Genomic DNA, 23541 nt, shown 5'->3' on the forward strand with positions numbered 1-23541 from the left:
AATCTGCTAATTATAAATGCATCTTTATAATGAAACGAGAAAGCAGAACTGCTGCTAAATGGAATAAAAAAGCACAGACAGGTAAAGAATCTATCACAACTCCAGGAAAAATACAATTTTCTTTTCCCTTCCTGCTAGTGACTAATGAAGCTGCTGGAATTTCTTAAGTATCACCACTGTCACCTATTTAAACAACCCCCCCCCCCAACCCGAGCTGTATAATTGTTTAGTTACATGATGAAGAAACTTACTTTTCAATGCAGGAATACCCTCTTTTCATAGCGCTAAAATACACTGTGGTCTACAAGTCAGTACAAGAGCCAACAAAACCAGAAAAACCCCACATTCATTGCGACTTACATTAATAAATAAGTAGCAACACAACCAACCAAAGACTCTTCAGGCTGTTTACAAATTAAACGAAACATTTAAAATATACAGTGAAACAATAAGCAACACAGAACCCAAAACTGAAGAGGAAAAGCATCAACACTCATGTACCATAAACACTGCTGCCACTCCAACATTCCTGAGGTTTGGAAATGTCTAAGGGCAGGATTTACCATGTGCTAACACATCACTAACACGTTTCATGCAGTAGGAGTTATTTACTAATAATGCATATTAAACAACATTAGTGCATGCTAATGTGGAGCACCCTGGAGAAAAATTCCAAATTCCTAACAATTAGAACACTCAAGATAGTACAGAGTGACACAAGACTAAGGAGAAAAGGAGACAAAACCAAAAAAACATAACATCCATCTCTCTCACTCACTTGAGTAACCAGAACAGTAGCACACCAAGAGCAGGGCAGGGGGCAGTCCGCCCGCCCGCCCCGGGTGCAGGCAGCAGTTGCGCAGCCATCGACTCTGGCGTTACTTCCTGGACTAGGGAAGACCGGTGGAGCCAACAGCCACGCGACCGCTCCATGCACCCACCCCCCTCCTACCTACTAGGACTAGGGGGCACACAATGAAGCTACAAAGTAGTAAATTTAAAATGAATCAGAGAAAATATTTCTTCACTCAATGTGTAATTAAACTCTGAAATTCGTTGCTACAGAATGTAGTAAAAGCAGTTAGCTTAGCGGGGTTTAAAAAAAGGTTTGGATAGCTTCCTACAAGAAAAGTCCATAAGCCATTATTAAAATGGACAGGGAAAAATCCACTGCTTATTTCTAGGATAAGCACCATAACATGTATTGTACATTTGTGGCAACCTGGATTGGCCACTGTTGGAAACAGGATACTGGCCTTGATGGACCTTCAGTCTGTCCCAGTATGGTAATCCTTATGTACTTATGACTACTTGATACACCCCCTTGCTAGGAAGAAGGGTGATAGGTGTGATGCGCCTCGGGGGGGGGGGGGGGGGGGTAGGTGTGATGCACCTCGGGGGGGGGGGGGGGTAGGTGTGATGCACTTCGGGGGGGGGGGGCGCAGTAGTGACCCGCCCCAGGTGGCAAGGAAGCTGGGTACGCCACTAAACCAAAATTCTAAACAACAATACAACATCCATCTTTCTCACTCTCTTGAGTAACCTGAATTCTAAAAATGGAACTTACATACAACTTAATTCAATAATTAGCTAATTGGTATTAGCTATAATTGGTGTTAGCTGGCACTAGTTAGCAATTACTGCCAAAGCATACCTGTGTGCAAAATCCATAGCACACAACTGCATGAAGGGGGGGAGGGGGCAAGTCTAGCACTTATGCATATAAGTTACAGAATACCAGCACACACAAGAGCATTTACACCAGCCACTGCGCGATAAGTGCTTGCGTCTAAAGTTAAGCGCTTAACTGTGGATTTATGCTAATATTCTATGACAGCAGTTATGCGCATAGGGTCAGATTCTATATATGGTGCTTTAAAAAAATGCACGCGGAAAACATTTCCACCTAAGCGTATTCTATAAGATTTAGGCGCGGTATATAGAATACGCTTGGTTGATATCCCAGTGCCTAAAAATACGAGCCTCCATTTACACCAACGAAAACATGGTGTAAATCCCTGCGCGTACATTTACATGCACTGGGCCATATTCTATAACGAGTGTAAATGTTGGAACGCCCAATAAACACCCATTTCACTGCCTATAGCCACGCCCCATTTGAACTTCTCACATTAGAATTTAAGCACAGTTCATTAAAGAATACGCTTAACGAGCTGTGCATGTAAATTCTAATTATTGCCAATTAGTGTTAGCTTGTTAAGCCAAGTTGCATTATGTGCTAATGCACACTTACCCTGGGATTCTATATATCACGCCTTAATTTCCATGTGGAAGTATAATGTATGACTTTTGTAAATTTCTGTAAGCCACATTGGGCCTGCCCTTGGGTGGGAAAATATGGGATATAAATGCTATAAATAAATAAATTAATTGTTACACACGTTGTTATGGAATACACTTAGATTTCAGCAAAAATGCTATTTAGAATCCGAGGGACAGCAACATTTCCCAGCACCTTACTTTTAGGCGACCTTTGAAAAATTACCCTCTGTGCGTTTAAGATTCAACTATGAAGCTCATTCTAAAACCTTCATCTTTCCTTCCTGAAAATACTTCTATGTTTTATTGTTAGTTGTGTTTCAGATCGCTGCCTTGCTTAAATATCTAACTTCTTTTCAGCTTCAATTCTTCACTGGCACTAAGATATGAACTTCTACAATATCTTCATATTTGCACACATTCTTCCTTCTGCACAATACTTTCAGTGGCTACCACAAAACCCCAAAGCATGATAGAATTATCCTGTTTTTTAATGGCTGGCCAGGTGTTCTTTTCTTCAAACCCTTCACTCCTTTTTCCTCCAAATATACATTGTACGGTTGTGGTCCAACAGTTCAGTTTTTGTTTCATCAATCCAAAGTACTTTGTTCTAAAATGTTTCAGACTTCTCAAAAGTTTTCTTTGCGTACATCAAAGACTTTTCTGATGTTTCCTTCTGACAATTCTTCTTCCAGGCAGACCACTGTTACGTACACGTATTATGTAACAGTTGTGCAAAAGTCCGGCGTCAGCTGAACTTTTCAGGAGGTCATTGGTTCTGTTTTACAGGTTTCTACTGTTTTCAGGTTGTCCTATCAGAGATTTTCCTTGGTCTTGCCTTGACCAAGAAGTCCATGTAACTTCCATTTTTTTTTTAATCAAAGTTTCTAGCTGTTGAAATTACTATTCACACGTTGTTTGTTTGGGGTTTTTTTTAACAGATTCAAAGGAAGAAAACAATGAGTATTGCAGGTACAAAAATTTTGACAACCCCCCCCCCCCCCTTCCAGTTCATTTCTACTTTTTTTTCCAATTTGTTAATAAGTCTCCTCTTAACACTTCTAACCTCTCAAGCTGTGATTGTTCTACTTTCAATACCCATGTGTTGCTCTAACGAACTGGCTGAATATTTGAAAGTGAAGATAATTCACTCTTATAAAGCAGGGAAAGACTATTAAAAAAAAAAAAAACCACTTTCAGCTAGCAATTATGTATCAAAATTTGCAGATTAATGTTGCCTATATGCTTTTCTTTGCCCATGTGATTTGTTGCTATGCTTATATATTACCTCCCTTAAACCAAAACTCAACTTAAAGCAGTTAGAGTTGTAATTAAATACAAATTACAACTCAAACCAATCAGTTTTTGTTTGGAAAAACATCCTCATTTCTATAGTCAAATTTCTTGTTCACTGCTTAGTAACACTGCTCTGGCCAGTATAGTAGTAGATGACATTAAAATTTTGCATTAGATTTTTCATGCAGATTTGTTTTTCCTTCTGCATTAATATGTGGGCAAAATTAAAAATGCTCATTCCGCATTAGATTAATAGAACCAGTGTCTTTGAAATTCATAGAGAAAAGTATTGTTGTAGCATACTGCAATCTACTTTTGATCAGCTGCATTAATTTACCTCATTATATTGGTGGGGGGTAGTTGGTTAGAGTGCTTTAGTGATGTTAGTGTGTGTGTGTGGGGGAGGGTTCTTCACTTACTCGTATTCAACTAAATGTGCTGAATATGGAATAGCACACTATTATTTGAAAGCTCCTTCACCAATCACAACTGTGCTCTGATTGGATTAAAGGCATCATGTGATTTGGTTGGAAAGAATTAAAAAGATGCCACATGTATAACTGACCATAACTGTGTGTTTAACTAACAGATCACGGATTAATGTGTCCTAGGACGAATACATGTGAACATTTTTATGTTACAGGAGACTTTTTGGCACTGTGAAGGTTTGTTCCCCATGATGCATACAATAAGGATACTGGAACCACCCCTAGTGGTGAACCTTATCAGGTAGAAGCCACCTCAGAACCAGGTACAACACTACTAAAAAGCCTAAAACCCAACACAAGTCCAAATATTTCCACCCCCTTCATACATACCCCCCATCAACCTACCCTAACCACCATTCATGCCACAGATCACTCTTCTTGCCATTCCAACACCCCCTCCCCATCAAAAAGAGCACAATCTCCACTGCAACAGCAACCATACATCCAACACAAAAGAACATCAGTAAAAGGACCAAAAACCAAAGAAGTCACATGACTAAACCCATAGGCGGTCGGTGGCCCAACTGTTTGGGGAGGCTAAAGGGGGCAGGGCTTAAATCCATAATTGTCTGATAACACACAGAAAGAAAAATAAATAAAAATAAAAGTCACAATACCTTTTATTAAATTTAGATATTAGATATGTATCATCTGTCAAAGAATAAAGTGGTTGCTCAAAGCATATACTAACCACAATCGCTCAACTGCAAAACACTATGCACAACTTTGTGCAAAAACACACTCAGAACCTTACTGTACCATAAATATTACACTGGGCAGAACCTAATACACCACTAGGGTCTTATAGCCCATTTAGTTATGTTTAAACAAAAGAGATCTGCAAGGGGAGAGGTGGAATGCTTTGTGAGGGGATGGGGTAGTTAAGAAAATGGACAGGGAAGGAGAATGGAAATGATGAACAAGGAGAGTAAAGATATGCTGGAAGCTGAGGGGGGGGCTGAACATAGTGGTGGGAGGTAATAGGAAAGATGATAGACACTGGGGGAAGGAAGGTGGATGCTGGGCACAGAAAGAAAGAGGGAGAATGGACATGGGGGAGTGGGATAGAGAAGGTGGAATCCTGAACCTTGAGGGGAGATATTAGTGTGTGGTGGACAATGGAAATGGGGAGCTGCAGGACACAGGCAGTGGTGGTGTTGAGTACAGATGCTAGACATTCAGGGGGAGTATGGTAGAGAAAGAGGAAATAGTATAGGAGAAAGGGGCATGGTTAACATGGAGGAGAGCAGAATGGAGGCTGGCTGATGCTGGACACGGAGGAGGAGAGGGTGGTTGATGCTGAGCACGAAGGAGGAAGGGAAGCTGGACCCACGGGGTAGAGATGTTGGACATGGGGGGATGGGAGTGAGGTAGAGGATGGTTGATGCTGGAACATGGGGGGAGAGGAGTGGGGGATGGTTGTTGCTGGACTCATGGGGAGAAGACTGGGATAGGATGAGATCCTGGATAATAGGAAGTAGGTTGATGCTGGACATAGGGGGGGTTGTGGGGGATGTTGGATAGAGAGCGAAGTATGGTACAGGATTGTGGGGTTGCGAGAGGAAGTTGCTGAACATGAGGGGGGAGGGGGAAGATGGTGGTTTTTGCAAGACATGGAGAAGGAGGGAGGGGGTAGAGGATTTGAGAGTGATTGTTGCTAGACCTGTGGGGTAGAAAGAGGGAATTGCTGGGTATGGGGGGGGGGGGGGGAAGAGGACATCCTGGATATGGAACAGAGAAGAAGTGGAGAGTGGCTGGTGCTAGACGGGGGGGGGGGGGGGGGGGGGGAGGGAGGCGGGCGCACAGCTGGAGGTTCAGATCAGAGCCATACAAACATATTCAGGCCAGTTCTCCCTTCTCCCCCGTGGGGCCTCCAGCTCTGAATAAACCTGCTGAGAGGCTGCCAGTACCTTAATGCGCTCCAGCTGCTTCACGACGTGCTCCTTCCGCCGCCATTTCTTCCCGCTTCCACCGCCTCGGTACGATTTTGAGCTAGGCGCCATTTTCCCCGCTGCTCACCGCTTCCGCGATTCAATCACAGTCAGCCTTGTTCTGCCAGCGTCGGGGCTTCTCAGGCGCGTCCTGGACGGACTCCCGCCTACTCTAATGCAACTTCCTCTTTCCCGCAGAGGTGGGAGTGAGACGTGCCTGAAGAGAATGCCCCGACGCTGGCAGAACAAGGCTGACTGTGATTGAATCGCCGGTGCCGAGGCAGAACTCTTCAGGGCACTAAAAATGACGGTGGACAGCAGAAGAAACACAAGGAGATACAAGACTATGCGGCAGGCGGCGGTCACCGTTGGGCTAAGCCTCCCCAAGCCTCTTATACGGGATGCCTATGACTAAACCCCAAGCCCATCATTGTAGACAAAGTCCAAAATGGCAGTGACCCTTCCGCCACCACATTCCACACAAGGTTCTAAAGAAAATAAAAGAATATTTGGAAAAGGAAAAGAGACTGCAGTCAAATATGGATGGGCCCAGTCACTTTCTACAGTCTGCTACAGACCCCCCCCTCCTCCCCTACCATCTTCAGTGCAGCTACCTGAGGACCATGACCCTCCATCCGCTTGCACCTAGGTCATAGCAGAATCGAGAATGGTGGTGGTACCATTATAAACCACCTGAAATCACGCTAAGTACAGCATAGCGAACAGCCCCCCCCCCCCCCCCCCAAGCGTTCCAGGTCATGTTTCACGGCCTGAAATATCACACGTTCCCTCTGTAGGTCTTCAGAGAAATCAGGGGGAAAAGTGAATCCTACTGTTCCAATAGGTAATTTTGCCCAAAGCCCTGGAGGTGTCTCGGATTTTCTTCTCATCATCAAAATGATGCCAATGCAAAATCATAATGCACAGCTGACCTGTGCTTTCCAGAACTGACACAAGTATCTATGCGCCCTCTCTATTTTAACGAGGCCATTTTTAACATCTAATTGAAAAGAGCTTAAATTCGTGTACAGAATAATTTCACCAGGTCCCCCCCACTCCCAGACTTCAAGAGCTTGATGATCCCAACATTGTTCTAACAAAATGAATTCTCAAAGTCGTCTTGTTTTTTTATTTGTATTTACAAAAGGTGTATATAGTAGTCTCTGCACAGCTTGTCAATGCATCCTCAAGCTCACTCACATGTCCACCTCACCAATCCTCACAATATTCTCCTACACCAATGGCACCAGCTGTGCCTTGTCCACAATCATCCTGAGATGTGACTCAAGCCACTTGGGTGATCTTGGCTGTAAACTCTTCCACCAGCTCCTCAACAGTCCCAACTTCAAGCCCTGAAGCCAATGTGGTTGGCCAGACTATGTTCTGACACATAACCCCCTCCAATCATCCCAGTGCTATCACAGCCCAAGGTATTCCTTATAATTTGTTTGCCAACTTTAAATATCCACTTCTTCAACAGCACTGGCTCATCAGGCTGAAGCCCATATGATCCGACACAGACATGCCGATGTGTCAAAGTTTATCACAGCAAAGAAGCCGCCACCAGATACCACTACCAGCTGGATATACAAGGAGCGTGGGGAAGAAACAGTGAGCAACAGACATTACACAGGAATGCTGGGCACATACCACGTATATGACATCATCAAAAAACATTCTGCACAAATTAATCTCATCCTATTAATTACAAAAAAAGAGCCCGTCTCTTCGTTACCACCCCCTCAAAGGAAATGAGCATGGAGCATTTGGTCCTGGCAAGCTCTGAATCACAAGAGCCACAGGACAAATCGTTTGGGCAGATGAACCTTTCAAGTCACCCATTTCCAGTTTTCAGAGACAAGACAATACTTGCAAAAATCTTTCCAGCCCATTTCCTGTGGTTAAAGGATCCCACTCACCATCCCAGCTGCAAGGGGTCGGGTAGACATTTGAGAATTACAATTGCCGGGAGGAAGGAAGCCAGTTTTCTCTGTACCAGGAAACAGGAGCTCTGCTAACAGGTTAGGTTCTAAAAGTCAAATAAAAATTCCATGCAGTAAACCTAAAAGCATTGTTCAGGTCTTGGAAGTCAATACAAAACCAGGGCTGTGGAGTCGGTACATCAAACTCTGATTCCTACCCCCTACCGCCAATATTAGACTTTAAATTCTTTTGTCCTGGATCTATAGTACTGGTAAATATAACTTATATTTACCGGTACTTTAGATCCAGGACAAAAATATATAGAAAAGTATTAAATGATAAGTTTACCATATATAATAAAGTTGTAAGTTTTATTCTCAAGCCGGAGGCACAGTCACTACATTTTTACCGACTCCAAAAGTGCTTCCGACTCAGAGCCTGTATAAAAACGATTTATTTTCCATATACTGCCGCAAGTGCAAAAGCTATCAAAGTGGTGTATACTCGGGTACAATGGGTATTAAAAGGGGAAAGTATATATGCTGAAGGTATTCGGGGGGGGGGGGGTCAGCTGGCGATAAATGCCAAGATGCCCACTATATTCCTATGAGCGTCTCCGCGTTTACCGCCAGCTGATTTCTACCACGAGCTAAAAACGCTACTGCAGCTTAGTAAAAAAAAAAAAAACCTCAACAGCCACCCTGTGACAAGTTCTTTTTTAAACATATTTTTTTTGGATAAAGCTACCTATCAAACCTGCTACATCTACTATGCAATATAAAAGTCATGATAAGGGCTTGCCAGAATGTGAAATACATATCCATCGTGATTTGCAATGCAGCTCGGATTGCATTAAATTAAAGCCGATCTTGTCCAATTACAGCTTTTCCTCCCCTGCATAGGCAGGATATACAGAGGTTTGGAGCCAGGTATTTCCCCAAGCCTGTCCCAGAAGAACACTTTAACTGATCTGGTTATTAGGATATCTTTAATAAATACGCATTAAGATATGGTGTCTGCAATATCCACTGGGGCTATCCAGGAAAGAATAAGTACACAAGTATTGCCATACTGGGAAAGACCAAAGTTCCATCAAGCCCAGCATCCTGTTTCCAACAGTGACCAATCCACGTCACATAAACCTGGCAAGATCCCAAAAAAGTACAAAACATTTTCTACTGCTTATCCCAGAAATAGTGGATTTTCCTCAAGTCCATTTAATAATGGTCTATGGACTTTTCCTTTAGGAAGCCGTCCAAACCGTTTTTAAACTCCACTAAGCTTTACCACATTCTCTGGCAACGAATTCCAGACCCAATTATGCCCATCTCTAGGACAGCTGGAAAACACCGTTTCAAGCTATTCCACACATAAAACACCTCTGCTAAATATTCAAAATGTTTCACTCCCCAAAAGCTGCCTCATTTAATCCAAGTTTCTTTCATTCTCCTCATTTCCAGCGCTGATCTCTCTGAACATTGTTCCAGCAGAACTGCCCAGCTCAGCACTACCTCTTGGCAGGATCCTTCCAGCAGAGGCTGGTCCCAGCTATGGATTCAGAAGCATGTGCTGCCTCCACAGAAAAATGGCCCAGGTCAAACTTCTTAAAACCAACCTGGGAGACAGCCTGACCTGCATCTTGATACCATTTACTAAGCCCTGTAGCTACAAAACACTTTCCTCCCAGAAAGAAATGGTGGCCAATTAGCTAAAAGGGAAATTCATGCTCAAATTTCAAGGTCAACTGTCCAACAAGGAGAACCTAAAATACACTCCACTATGACAGTGGCTGAAAGCAAAGTTCTAACCCAAGGCACACAGTAAAACTTAACTTGGAGCTGAAAACGAGCAGCAGTGTCTACTCCAGGGGGAATTCTGGCAAAAAAAACCTGAAACTTCTGCACACTTTATTTGTAACTGTGCAGAATTCCCCTATCATAAGGGCTGGCATCTCCCAAAGGCATGAAATACTACTACTACTACTACTTAACATTTCTAGAGCGCTACTAGGGTTACGCAGCGCTGTACAAATTAACAATTAAGGACGGTCCCTGCTCGAAAGAGCTTACAATCTAAAGGACGAAATGATAAGTTGGGGTAGATAAGTTTTATGAGAAGAGGTGTAGTGATTAGGAGCCGAAGGCGACATTGAAGAGGTGGGCTTTGAGCATTTGTAACTGTGCAGAATTCCCCTATCATAAGGGGTGGCATCTCCCACAGGCATGAAATACCCCACACACACACACCGCAGTTTTCCATGCACTTTCATGCAGACTTTCACCCCATTCCCATGACGTACACCCTCCTCTCATCCACCTTTATCCAGCCCCCACACTCCATCCACCTTTTTTTTTCAGCCCCTCCAATTTCATTCCTCAGTATGCTTAGGCCAAAAATGGCCAGCAGGAAAAAGAGGCAACAGTGCCCCTGTATAAGCCTCTGGTGAGACCTCATTTAGAGTACTGTGTACAATTCTGCAGACCATGTAAGAGGCCGGCTGAGTTTCAGTTATGGTGCCGAAATTGGCCCAAAATCCTTTTTCTGCCCCGTTTTGGTCAAAAGGCTGCAGCCATGGTTTTGGCTGAAACCGACAGTGCGCTTTCGGTGGAAGCTGAAAATATATGCTTTTTCCTGTTTTGTTACCTCCCCTCCACCCGATTAGCAAAGAATTGCCTCCCCTACGCACCCACCTGCAGGTGACCCCCCCCCCCCCCTTAGGCCTATCTTGCAATCCCTGGCAGTCTAAAGATGTAGTCAGGGCAGGAGTGATCCCCAGTTGCAAGAGGTTACAGCAGCCATTTTGAGAATAGAGCAAATATGTGAAGGAGTGGCTGGGGGATCACCCCTGCTCTGCCTATACCACTCGACTGCAAGAGATTGCAAGGTAGTCTAGGGGGCAGGGGAGCCAATCTTTGTTTTGTGTCCCCCCCCCCCACCCCCCATAATGTGTTTGCATAGTTCTTCATATGGTAAATGGAATGCTCCAAATAATCACTTTTGATACAAAAGTTTAGCAGGAACTTAAATGCATAAATTTGTGATGATAAACTCCTTAGGAATTAGCCTCTGTGTGGAAATATAACATCAGCTGTCACTCCAAATGTGACACAATCAGCCACTGTAAAAGCATCATGGCTTTTAGTTTCAGTTTTCATTAGCTGAGGTCCATATGTGCAGAGGCTATTTTGCTTGGAGGTAAATATGGTCTTTCAATATTTATTATACATATTCTGTCTTGGAAACTATTTGGGAATGATGAAGATGAAGCATTTTAATCAAACTTGTGACATGCAGAAACTAGATTCTATGAGAAAGTAACCTGCAGTAATTGTTTTCAAGCACAAGTACTGGTCAGTTTATAGTGTTAGTAGAAAACTGATAATACAATGAAATGAAGTTTATGTATTACAAAATAATTTGAGAAATGTATTGCTCAATGAGCACATGGTCCTCGCATTCAATAACATCAATGTACTTTTTTATTCTGCTTTGTGCATCAGGCTGATATGATGTCTGTAGTGTAGACCAGTGTCTGGACTCCTTTACCCTGTTTTAGTAAGAATCTATATCATGCTTGTCCTTAATCAGTTTTATAACGAGCAACATCTCAATGCTACTTTCTCTTGTTACTTGTGCACAGTTTGGGTAAGCATTTTTCTCTCTCTCTCTCTCAGAGGATATTTAACTACTTCTGCATTGACTTGGGAACCTAAACATTACATTGGAATTCATATTCCACTTGCACCTTCTCAGTTCTAAGAAGATCACAGCAAGTTTAAGTTTCTCAATTTTTGATATACTGCCGCTTTTGAAGCACAAATCGAAGCAGTTTACATATACTTATTCAGGTACTTGCGAGAGAGACAGATCACTTGACTGGGATATACATAACAATAAGATTACTATGATCTAGTCAGTTAACACATATTTGTAAAACAATATAAATGTGTCAGACTTCTTATAAGTCCTTGTTAAAATGGTTCTCCCAGTTGTCAGCCTGTACTTGCAGTTCCCGGACCTGGAGGGTAATAAGCTCATGTGAGTTTAGCAGAAGGCTGCTGACTGCAAGCTCTTGACAATCTCAGTAGGCCTCATTGGTTCACATTCACACAAACGTAGTTTTCGGTTTTGGCTGAAATTAGGTGCTAAGTTTTAGCTGCAGGTTCGGTCGGCCTCTAGACCGCGCCTTCAAAAAGATATGAACAGAATAAATTTAGTCCAGAGAGCGGCTAAAAGTTGGTCAGTGGTCTTCATCATACATTGTATGGAGACAAAGATCTTCATATATACACTTTGAAACAAAGGCCGGAGTGGGGGCAATATGATAGAGACATTTAAATACCTACAGAAACAGGATGGAGTTGGTGCAGAGGGCGGCTACTAAATTGGTAAACTGTCTCCGTCATAAAACATACAAGAACAGGCTCATGAACCTCAACATGTATACACTGGAAGAGAGGGGGAAAGAGAGGGGATATGATAGAGACATTTAAATATCTCAGTGGCGTTAACGTACAGAAGGTGAGCCTTTTTCAAATGAAGGAAAACTCTGGAATGAGAAGGCATAGGGTGAAGTTAAGAGGAAATAGGCTTAGGAGGAATCTAAGAAAATACTCTTTCACCGAAAGGGTGGTGGAAGCCTGGAATGGCCTCCCAGTGGAGGTCATGGAAAGAAAAGACTGTGTCAGAATTTAAGAAATCGATACAACGAACCAGGATTGACATTAGTTTGTTATTGGTTTGTCACTTAATTGGATGGGGAGCACTAAAGTTTGCTCATATTCACATATTGGAGATTTTCAACGACAGAGAAACTTATCCACCCTCTAGGAATAACCTTTGACCTTAAGGTGGCATTCCGCTTGGGTGAGTCATTACTCTGAGAATTTCTCCTTTTCACATATTAATTTTACTTTAATCTTTAATCAGTGGTTTTCTAGAAACTTTCTACCCATGACCTCTTAAACTGTATTAAAACCCTGGTTCATTGTATCAATTGATGGTTTATATGCCAGTGGTATAGTTGGGAATTACATTATAAGCACTTAAGAAAGCGTGAGACAGGCACAAAGGATCCCTTAGGAAAAGGAGTTGTCAGTGGTTAGTGAGGGAGGACAGACTGGATGGGCTACTTGGCCCTTATCTGCCATCATATTTCTATGTTTCTACCTGGCATAAATGCACAGGCAGCAAGTCTCCTTCAACTGAAAGGAAGCTCTGGAATGAGGGAGCATAGGATGAAGGGGACAGACAGGAGTAATCAAAAATAAACACTTCCTTACAGTAAGGGTGGTGGATACACGTGAACAGCCTCCCAGTGGAGGTGGTGAAAACAAACTACATTTGAATTCAAGAAAGCTCAGGACAAGCACATAGGACCTCTAAAGGAGAGGAAGGGATAGTAGATGGTAAGGACGGGAAGACTGGATAGGCCACATGTTCTTCATCTGCTGTCATTTTCTATGTTTCTATGCCAATACATATTCCTAAAAGGGTATTTATTTATCATTGACAGACTTCATCTAGTGTGCAAATAGAAAAAACTGCATACAGAAGGAACCGACTGAAAATAATAAGAAACAGCATAAGAAATGTCAAGTCAAATGCAAAGCGATGATAAGGAAGGCTAAGAGGGACTTTGAAAAAAAGACTGCGTTGGAGGCAAAAACATAGTAAAAAAATTTTTAGGTATATTAAAAGCAGGAAGCCGGCAAAAGAATCGGTTGGACCACTAGATGACCAAGAAGTAAAAGAGGCGATCAGGGAAGACAAAGCTGTAGCGGAGAGATTAAATGAATTCTTTGCTTCGGTCTTCACAGAGGAAGATTTGGGTGGGATACCAGTGCCGGAAATGGTATTTGAAGCTGACGAGTCAGAGAAACTTAATAAATTCTCTGTAAACCTGGAGGATGTAATGGGGCAGTTCTACAAACTGAAGAGTAGCAAATCTCCTGGACCGGATGGTATTCCTCACAGAGTACTGATAGAACTGAAAATGAGCTTGCGGAGCTATTGTTAGTAATATGTAATTTATCCTTAAAATCAAGCGTGGTACCGGAAGATTGGAGGGTGGCCAATGTAACGCCGATTTTTTTAAAAAGTTCCAGAGGAGATCCGGGAAATTATAGACCGGTGAGTCTGACGTCAGTGCCGGGCAAAATGGTAGAGACTATTATTAAGAACAAAATTACAGAGCATATTCAAAAGCTTGGATTAATGAGACAAAGTCAACATGGATTTAGTGAAGGGAAATCTTGCCTCACCAATCTACTCATTTCTTTGAAGGGGTGAACAAACATGTGGATAAAGGTGAGCCGGTTGATATTCTGTATCTGGATTTTCAGAAGGCATTTGACAAAGTACCTCATGAAAGACTCCAGAGGAAATTGGAATGTCATGGGATAGGAGGTAGTGTTCTATTGTGGATTAAAAAACTGGTTAAAAGATAGAAAACAGAGAGTAGGGTTAAATGGTCAGTATTCTCAATGGAGAAGGGTAGTTAGTGGGGTTCCCCAGGGGTCTGTGCTCGGACCGCTGCTTTTTAACATATTTATAAATGACCTACAGATGGGAGTAACTAGTGAGGTAATTAAATTTGCTGATAACACAAAGTTATTCAAAGTTGTTAAATCGCGGGAGGATTGTGAAAAATTACAAGAGGACCTTACGAGACTGGGAGACTGAGCGTCTAAATGGCAGATGACGTTTTATGTGAGCAAGTGCAAAGTGATGCATGTGGGAAAGAGGAACCCAAATTATAGCTACATCATGCAAAGTTCCACATTGAGTCATGGACCAAGAAAGGGATCTAGGTGTCGTCGTTGATGATACGTTGAAACCTTCTGCTCCGTGTGCTGCTACGGCTAAGAAAGTAAATAGAATGTTAGGTATTATAAGGAAAGGAATGGAAAACAAAAATGAGGATGTTATAATGCCTTTGTATCACTCCATGGTTCGACTGCACCTCAAATATTGCGTTCAATTCTGGTCGCCACACCTCAAAAAAGATATAGTGGAATTAGAAAAGGTGCAGAGAAGGGCGATGAAAATGACAAAGGGGATGGGATGACTTTCCTATGAGGAAAGGCTAAAGCGGCTAGGGCTCTACAGCTTGGAGAAAAGGCGGCTGAGGGGAGATATGATAGAGGTCTATAAAATAACGAGTGGAGTTGAACGGGTAGATGTGAAGCGTCTGTTTACGCTTTCCAAAAATACTAGGACTAGGGGGCATGCGATGAAGCTACAATGTAGTAAACTTAAAACAAATCTGAGAAAATTATTATTCACTCAATCTGTAATTAAACTCTGGAATTCGTTGCCAGAGAATGTGGTAAAGGCGGTTAGCTTAGCAGAGTTTAAAAAAGGTTTGGACGGCTTCCTAAAGGAAAAGTCCATTGACTGTTATTAAATGGACTTGGGGAAAATCCACTATTTCTGGGATAAGCAGTATAAAATGTTTTGTACTTTTTGGGGATCTTGCCAGGTATTTGTGACCTGGATTGGCCACTGTTGGAAACAGGCTTGATGGACCTTTGGTCTTTCCCAGTATGGCAATACTTATGTATGTACTAATTTACAGTTTCCATATGAACCTACAGAATTCCACGTATCCAAGTGTACTAACAGGGCAGCTCTTGTTTCAGTATAGTAGGGAGGAGGTTATTTCTACAGTATCTTTCTTCCATGTGCTTATTTGACTTGAAATCCTATATTTCACTGTATGCTACTACACTGCTGACTGTCCTGTCTTGGCCTACGGACACTGAATATCCAACAGCATCCTGGGGTAACCTCAGGTAATGTGACAGGACAAAATCCTCCCTACAGAAGAAAAAGCAATTAGGTTCAGTTAAAGCATCCCTCTTTCTTTGAACTGTATAGGTACCAGCATTTTTACAGGAAAAACTGATTTAACAACCTTATCTGGAAAATCCAATGTTTTATAAAGGGTTAAGGAACAAATGTTAGTTTTAAAACATTTCTCAGAAATGTACTGAACTCGCCCATGAATTTGATATTGGAAAAAAACAGGAACTAACAGGGGGAATTCTAAAGGTGATACATTACTGATGTGTAAACTGTGCCTAGTAGCCTGAAAATGCATTTTGCAGTCATGGACGGTTACTGAACCGCCTGCTTACTGGAAATGGAGAAATCGGGTTCATCAATTGCTTCTTTGGGAAGCTTGGGAGGCACATAGTACTTTTATGCGTAAAAAAAACGCTTTTTGATGATTTGAGATGGCTACGTTGAACACATGACACCACAGGGAAGGTGTCCGACTTTGAACACTCTCTAGTCTACTTGATTCAGGATTTAGGGATATTCAACTCTCAGGTTTACAATGTCTTATTCCTCAGGATGCTCTACCTTCTCTCTTCAGATCATTGGAAGCCACAAGAAACCAGGCTGATGGTGATTACAGTTTTACTTGATTGGAGGAGGAGGGTTAAAAGGGCCCTGTTTACTAAGCCGCGTTATAAGCACATTAGCGTTTTTAGCGCGTGTTACTACTACTACTACTAACTAGCATTTCTAAAGCGCTACTAGGGTTACGCAGCGCTGTACAATTTAGACATAGAAGGACGGTCCCTGCTCAAAGAGCTTACAATATAAAAGACAAGAGAACAATCTAAAGACAAGTGAACAATCTAGAGGACGAGTTACCATGTATGCGCCTATAATATCCCTATAAGTGCCTACACAGCGCATGCGCTAACTGTAGGCGCGTTAACAATGCTAACACGCCTTAGTAAACAGAGCCCTAAAAATGGTAAGACTAATTATGTCTTTTTTTTTAATCTTTAACGTTGACTATAGCAGTGTTTGTCTTCTGTGCAATCCAATTGAATGTAACCTGTTGTGCCTTATTGTTCTCTCACCAATAACATTGTTTAAACTTAATTAACATTCCTCCTAATTTAAATAGCAGAAAGTACTTTAAAAACAATCCCAGTGTACTATATGGTACACTAACCATGAGTGTCAGCACATCTCTCTGAACAAAGGTTTGCATTCAGAAAATTGAACCAGTTCCTTTCACACCCAACATTTTTCAGCTAGGGCATGAGGTGCTCTTGTCATTCTGCCGTTATACCAAAAGCGCCTGGCACAGAGATAAGCAACTGAAGTCCTTCCAAACCCTCCAGCAGCTTCTTTCCTGTTCCGCCCACCAAAACCAAAGTGAACTGTGAAACATTTTCTTTCCTGTTCCACACCTCGAGAGAGGTACAGGCCCAGTGAAAGGGTGCAAAACCCACAGCCTAAACCCTATAAGGAGACTTAAAATTTTGTAGACGCTATATAGGAGAGGGTGAGGAAAACAGCACGGAGGCATTAACATACCCCAAAAGTACAAAGTAAGTGAACAACAGGAAACCAGTATCAGTGGAAAGAAGTTACAAGAAAATGGGTCAATGAAAGGCTGAAAGGGGGTAAACTCAGTGTAACTTATATAGCCCTGTGGTTAAGTAACGGTATGGTCTAGAACAGTGGTTCTCACAGCTGTGAGGGGACCACCAGCCAGTCAGGTTTTCATGATATCCCTAATGAATATGCATGAGAGAGATTTGCCTATATGAAGGTAGTAGGCATGCAAATCTCTCATTCATATTCATTAGGGATATCCTGAAAACCCGACTGGCTGGTGGTCCCCCAGGACAGGTTTGAGAACCACTACTCTAGAACATCCTCCTGAAATGTGACCCTATGAGGCTGCATCCAGAATATATATACTTTGACAGTCCTTCATTTCTCACAGACTGGGAGACAAAGATCTGGTAGGACTTTCCTTAACTTGGGGGGGGGGGGGGGGGGCGGAGTTCCAGAGATTAGCAGTTTATGAACCTGAAAGAGATGCAACAGCTCTATGAGTAACTGTATCAAGAATCAGCATCCTTTGAGAGAAACAAATAGGGACTGAACCCATCACCCTCGATGGTCCCAGAAACACTGCCTAAGTTGCAGAGAGTGGCAGAGGTGTCTATGAAATTGTCAGAATGGAAGAAAATCTGTAGAAGTAACTGTCCTCCGTACAGGGGAAGAGCTGGGACAATGTGCCCTGTATGCCTGTCACAACTGGACTCAGGAATGCAAGGTTCCTGCAAAAGGAGTTTGCTAATAAACCAAAAGCTAAAACACTGAAAACTGTAAGTATCTGGTGGTTCCAAGGGGCCTGGACATGAGATGTTTCCCCTACCCATCACCAACTTATCAAAAATTGAATGCACTAGTACTGGAGGTAGCATACTACTTTGAAGCAAGCCTATTAGAAACTGCATAAATGAAAGCAGTCGAATTAGGAGAGCTCTGACATTAAATCAAATACTTTACTTATAAACTCATATACTGGCAAATTGAATTAGAATAATTTCAGGCAATTTACAATTCAATTTTAATCATCAAGTCAGCATGTGCCACAATTTCGACTTACTATTAAAATTACCAGAATCGCCTTAAAACTTGTTTTCTAAGTTTCCACTTGAATATTCAACTAAAACAGTCAATTTTCTGTATAATCAATGTAGTTTTGTAGTGGTTCAATGATATCGTACAGACTAAAGTGCTAGTCCTTTAGCTACTTCTGTGCATGTGGGATGACAACAGGAAACTCTGCTAAGGTGCCAGGACAAAAACCTATGAAATCTTAATGAATCCATAAATAAAACACAATAAAGCATCCCCTTATCAAGCACAGATGATGAAAACAAAGGAAGATTACACTCATCAAAAAACAGTAAAGGCTTTCAAAATACAAGACAAGAAAACCCTTCCAACCAGCAAGACAAAAAAATAAAATAAAATCATTTTCCGAAAACTGAGAGATCTGGTGTCCTGATAATCCAGTGTCAAAAACTGAAAGAACTGCAAAACATATAACAGCAGCTAACTCACAGCAGAAGCCAGTGGGAATCAAATAGTTGTAAACACAACTTGTTATACTCCAGAGTATGGCAACTTAACTCACTAGTTACATTCACGGGTCCAGTCGTTTCTCCCGCGTGCCAGGGCCCTTTTCACCGCAGCCAGTAAAATGCCCAAAAAAACAAAATGACCACGGAGTAAGATGAAAGGTATTAATCCGCAAACGAACCTTTTCCGTAGATGGGAAGGCGGTAGAACTAGAGGACATGATATGAGATTGAAGGGGGGCAGACTCAAGAAAAATGTCAGGAAGTATTTTTTCACGGTAGATACTTGGAATGCCCTCCCGCGGGAGGTGGTGGAGATGAAAACGGTAGCGGAATTCAAACATGTGTGGGATAAACATAAAGGAATCCTGTTCAGTAGGAATGGATCCTCGGCAGCTTAGCAGAGATTGGGAGGCGGGGCTGATGTTTGGGAGGCGGGGCTAGTGCTGGGCAAGACTTCTACTGTCTGTGCCCTGAAAATGGCAGATACAAATCAAGGTAAGGTATACACAAGAAGTAGCACATATGAGTTTATCTAGTTGGACAGACTAGATGGACCGTGCAGGTCTTTTTCTGCCGTCATCTACTATGTTACTATTTTTATTTTATTACATTTGTACCCCACGCTTTCCCACTCATGGCAGGCTCAATGCGGCTTACATGGGGCAATGGAGGGTTAAGTGACTTGCCCAGAGTCACAAGGAGCTGCCTGTGCCTGAAGTGGGAATCGAACTCAGTTCCTCAGTTCCCCAGGACCAAAGACCACCACCCTAACCACTAGGACTCTTAACGTGTGGACATACGGTGGAGAGCACTTACCACCACCCACTGAGGTGGCAGTAAGGGCTCCTGGTGTAACCGAGCAGCACACAATGCCTGATTACAGCTAGATTTGTGCCGTGCTACAGAAAAAAATATTTCCGGATCGTCGGAAATGGAGCATGCTCCATCTGTAACTACCGGATTAGCGTGCGGTAAGCCCACGATGGGTTTACCACCGCTTTATAAAAGACCCCCCCCCCCCTCAGGGACCTTCTATAACAGGGGTGGGCAATCTGAGTCCTCAAGGCCAGTAACCTAGTCGGGTTTTCCACAATGAATATGCATGAGATCTATCTGCATACAATGGAGACTGTACGCCAATAGATCTCATACATATTCATTGAGGCAATCCTAAAAAACAACTCTGTTGCAGACCTCGAGGATCAAGGTTGCCCGTTCATGTACTCATATTGTTAGGCCATTTAGATGATATATTATAGAACTCAGAGCCATATGAGAAAGTTCGACAAAGACAAATATGGATAAGGGTGGCAGGTGAACAACAGTCTCCAATGGAGGAGAGGCGTAGGAATGGCAGTGTATGCAAAAATGTACCTAATTCCAAATTCTTGCTCCTACCACCCCAATATACACTGCACCTGGTACATAGAAGCAAAGCTATTAACTCATACAAGCCTGATTTACTAACACCTTACTCCCAGCAAATACTCACACACACAACAGGCACAAAATTGGCAAATATGCACTATTTCCAAAATATTAGACCAAATCAACTTAGGGGCTGTCTTTGCACTTTTGCTGCGCTGCTTTGAATCAATTTTGAATTTACCATTTAGTCATCAAGTACAGGAAAGAGGCAGCTTCCAAGTAATCCCATATCCGCCCTTCAGCTTCACTGACTAATGCATGAGTGTACATGAAGAACAACTCAGCTGACTAATTCATGAGTGTATATTAAAAACAGTTATTTTTGTTAAAAAATATTATCCGATATAGAAAAACGTTTATGTTTACAGAGCTGTATGGCTCAGAAACATGACGAAGTTACAATATATATTTTTTTCAAAATAAAAAAAAAAGTGCACAAATCAGAGCAGATTCACCAGTGATCCCTGTAGATTTTCAGAAATCACTAGTATATACAAAAATGTGTTTCAGAAGGAAAAGAAAAGAAAATGTAATGTCAGCGCAGTGTTTACAAAAATGTTCTTACTACATCTGAATGGAGCCAACACACTCCTACATAAATTGCAAGTGCTCAAAGCTACAAATGCCTTTCACTCAGAAACTGAGTACTGAAGAACTTATTACAACTAATTTTTGCCTGTCCCTTCGGAGAATGACAAAAACCTTTTCACATTAGAAAATGCAGAACCAGCTCACGGTATGAGACTATAATCCAAAGAGCTTCACAGACCAAACCTCTACGACAAAACAGGAAAATAGGAGCTGGGAAAATAGACTCCAAGAAACTTCACAATTTATCAGTTTTACTTATCTTAAGCAGCAAACTAATTGTTCGGTGTTTTCCTTGACAACACAGACATCTTTATTATACTTGGATTAGCAGATTTAGCATCTCGCATCAAGGAAAAGTAATTATAGAATAGTAGGCCAAATGACTGTGTACAGATGTCAGCATCTGAGTTCTGTGCTTTATTGAACAGTTACTTTCCAAATGAGCACACAAATTGTACAGACATGAACAGACAGCATCACCAGTTCAATTCTGGACACCCTTGAGAGAATGTGACCGAAAGTGTAGCAAAGCAGGGACTAATCTGCCAAATCATTACACTGAGGTACAGTATGCAAGAAAGAAAATCTATTGTAAGATTGTCAAGCAGTTCTGTTGGAATTGTACGCACATAGACCATTACCACCAAGTTAACATGTGCGACCTTACCGCTAGGTCAATGGGTGGTGATAAGGTCTCAGGCCCAAAATGGACACGCACCAATTTTTAATTTGCCGCACGTCCATTTTTAGCCAAAAAAAAAAAGGCCTTTCTTTGCAGGTGCACTGAAAAATGGACCTGTGCACATCGAATACACGCGTCTACACCAGCGCGGGCCACTTTCTGGAACACCTTAGTAAAAGCCCCCTTAAACTTTCGTTTTAACCCCCCTATCATTTATAAGCATTCTGTGAAATCCTCCTTGATCTCAATGTCCTGTTTAGTCTTTTGTCTGCCCCACCGTGCAAGTAGGGGGGAGTTGCAGGGCTACACCAGAAAGTACATTTCTACACTACATATACCCATGGATCTCTAACCAAATGTTTTTTTTGTTTTTAGCACATAAGGATGTTTGTATAATGCAATTAAATATGTAGGCAGTTATAACCATTAGAGCGCAGACTTCCTTTCTTACTCTTTCCTTTGACTTTAGACTTGTCAGTAGCAAAATAAACGTTCATGATGCGGAAAAATGCTCCAGTACAAATCGGACAGCACTGTGGTCAAACACTCTACAGAAATCGCATGCATGCATGGCAGCATTTCTGCACCTTGGTTTCCAGCATGCGCTCCCGAACATCAGTTTTGTTGATATCACACCTCATTGTAAACATGCTGCAGATTATACTGCCCTTAATCTACTTTAAACGTTAATTATTCACTATACTTTTCATTGTGCTAAATCCAGTTTGCGTGCGCTGAATGTGACAGATTCTGCTGGGAATTTTAAGGCGGCCCTGTTTTTGGCAAATGAACCTTAGACTTGAATTTCAATCACAAGACTTAGGATAAACAGAAAAAGAAAATAAAATAAGATGATACCGTTTTTATTGGGCTAACAATACTCATTATTATTATTAGCTTTCGGAACCCTCCTTCAGATCAGAAATGAGATGTTGACATATATCAGAAGTGTGTGATAAAAGTAGTACGTGAAGAATGCACGCTACCTCTTGAGTCCTTTCCGAGGGACGTTTCCTCAAAGCCTGTTTAAACCTGGGATCCACAATAGAGGTCATCATCATACTGGAAACCTCCCAAAGGAACAATTCCTACGAGTCAGTTCACTCCCACTTCTTCGTTTGCTCGTGGGCATCAATTAATAAGGAGAAAACCAGGCTCTCGACAGCACAGACTGAAGCCCAGAACTTTTCCTCCGCTTTAAGAGCAGTTCAACCAAGAGTTTCTTTGCTTCCTCACCCGCTCCCAATGCAAGCAAACTGCAACATGCAAAACGAACCGGGCTCCTTTCATCGCCAATGAGCGCAGATTCGTGCCAGAGCCCCAACGTGCTGCAGGCAATGGAGACAAAAGTGCATGCAACTGGTGGTGAAGCATCGAGTGGAGCCGAACGTTTTGCAGGCAGAAATCAGGTCTCCTCATTCCGTCTCCGCTTTAACTTCTCAGTGCAAGCGCAGCTCTCCCATCCTGCAACTTGGTGGGACAGGGCGGAGAGTTACTTCAGCCCAATGCAGCCCGGTCCGCCCCGTCCCTCGCCCGCAGAGGGGAGGAAAGAGCACCGGCAGCCCATTCTCTCCACCCTCCTAACTATCCCCAAAATAAAAACAAGAAAGAAAGAAAAAATAGAAACTACTTCCCAAGCCGGAAAGTGCGCCTACGAAAACCCGGCCGGCAGCGCGAGAGCGACACCAGGGAACACGGCCAATAGCAACAGCTCGCGCGCTCTTCCAGCAAAGACTCGCACGCACCCGCACGCGCTATTGCGCGCGACCGAGAACAAAAATCTTTCCCCTCCCTCACTCAAAAGCGCAAATGCTCGCGAGACTTCTGCTGTTCGACGGCGACGCTCACACCCTGCCCCCAGCCCACAAGTATGTCGCTAACAAAGAGGTTGGTCGGTGGCGCGTTATTCAGCTTCTGCACGTGTTGAGTATCGCGGGGCGGGGGGTGCACTGCTCATTTGCTCAACTTTACTGGTCAGTTTTCGGCGGAGAGAGGAGGAGAATGCGCTT

At 42.5% G+C, this 23541-nt stretch overlaps 1 protein-coding gene across 1 annotated transcript in view; it reads right to left on the reverse strand.

Moving 5' to 3' along the window:
* Positions 1-23246, reverse strand: part of LOC115476372 (rap guanine nucleotide exchange factor 6-like) — a 274393-nt gene extending 251147 nt beyond the window's left edge. Inside the window, 1 exon segment of the mRNA XM_030212715.1 lies at positions 22519-23246. Within this exon segment, the coding sequence (XP_030068575.1) occupies positions 22519-22593 (75 nt within the window). The 5' untranslated portion in view covers positions 22594-23246.
* Positions 23247-23541: the final 295 nt, after the last annotated feature.

The sequence above is a fragment of the Microcaecilia unicolor genome, chromosome 8 (genome assembly GCF_901765095.1).
Source record: "Microcaecilia unicolor chromosome 8, aMicUni1.1, whole genome shotgun sequence".
NCBI lineage: Eukaryota > Metazoa > Chordata > Amphibia > Gymnophiona > Siphonopidae > Microcaecilia > Microcaecilia unicolor.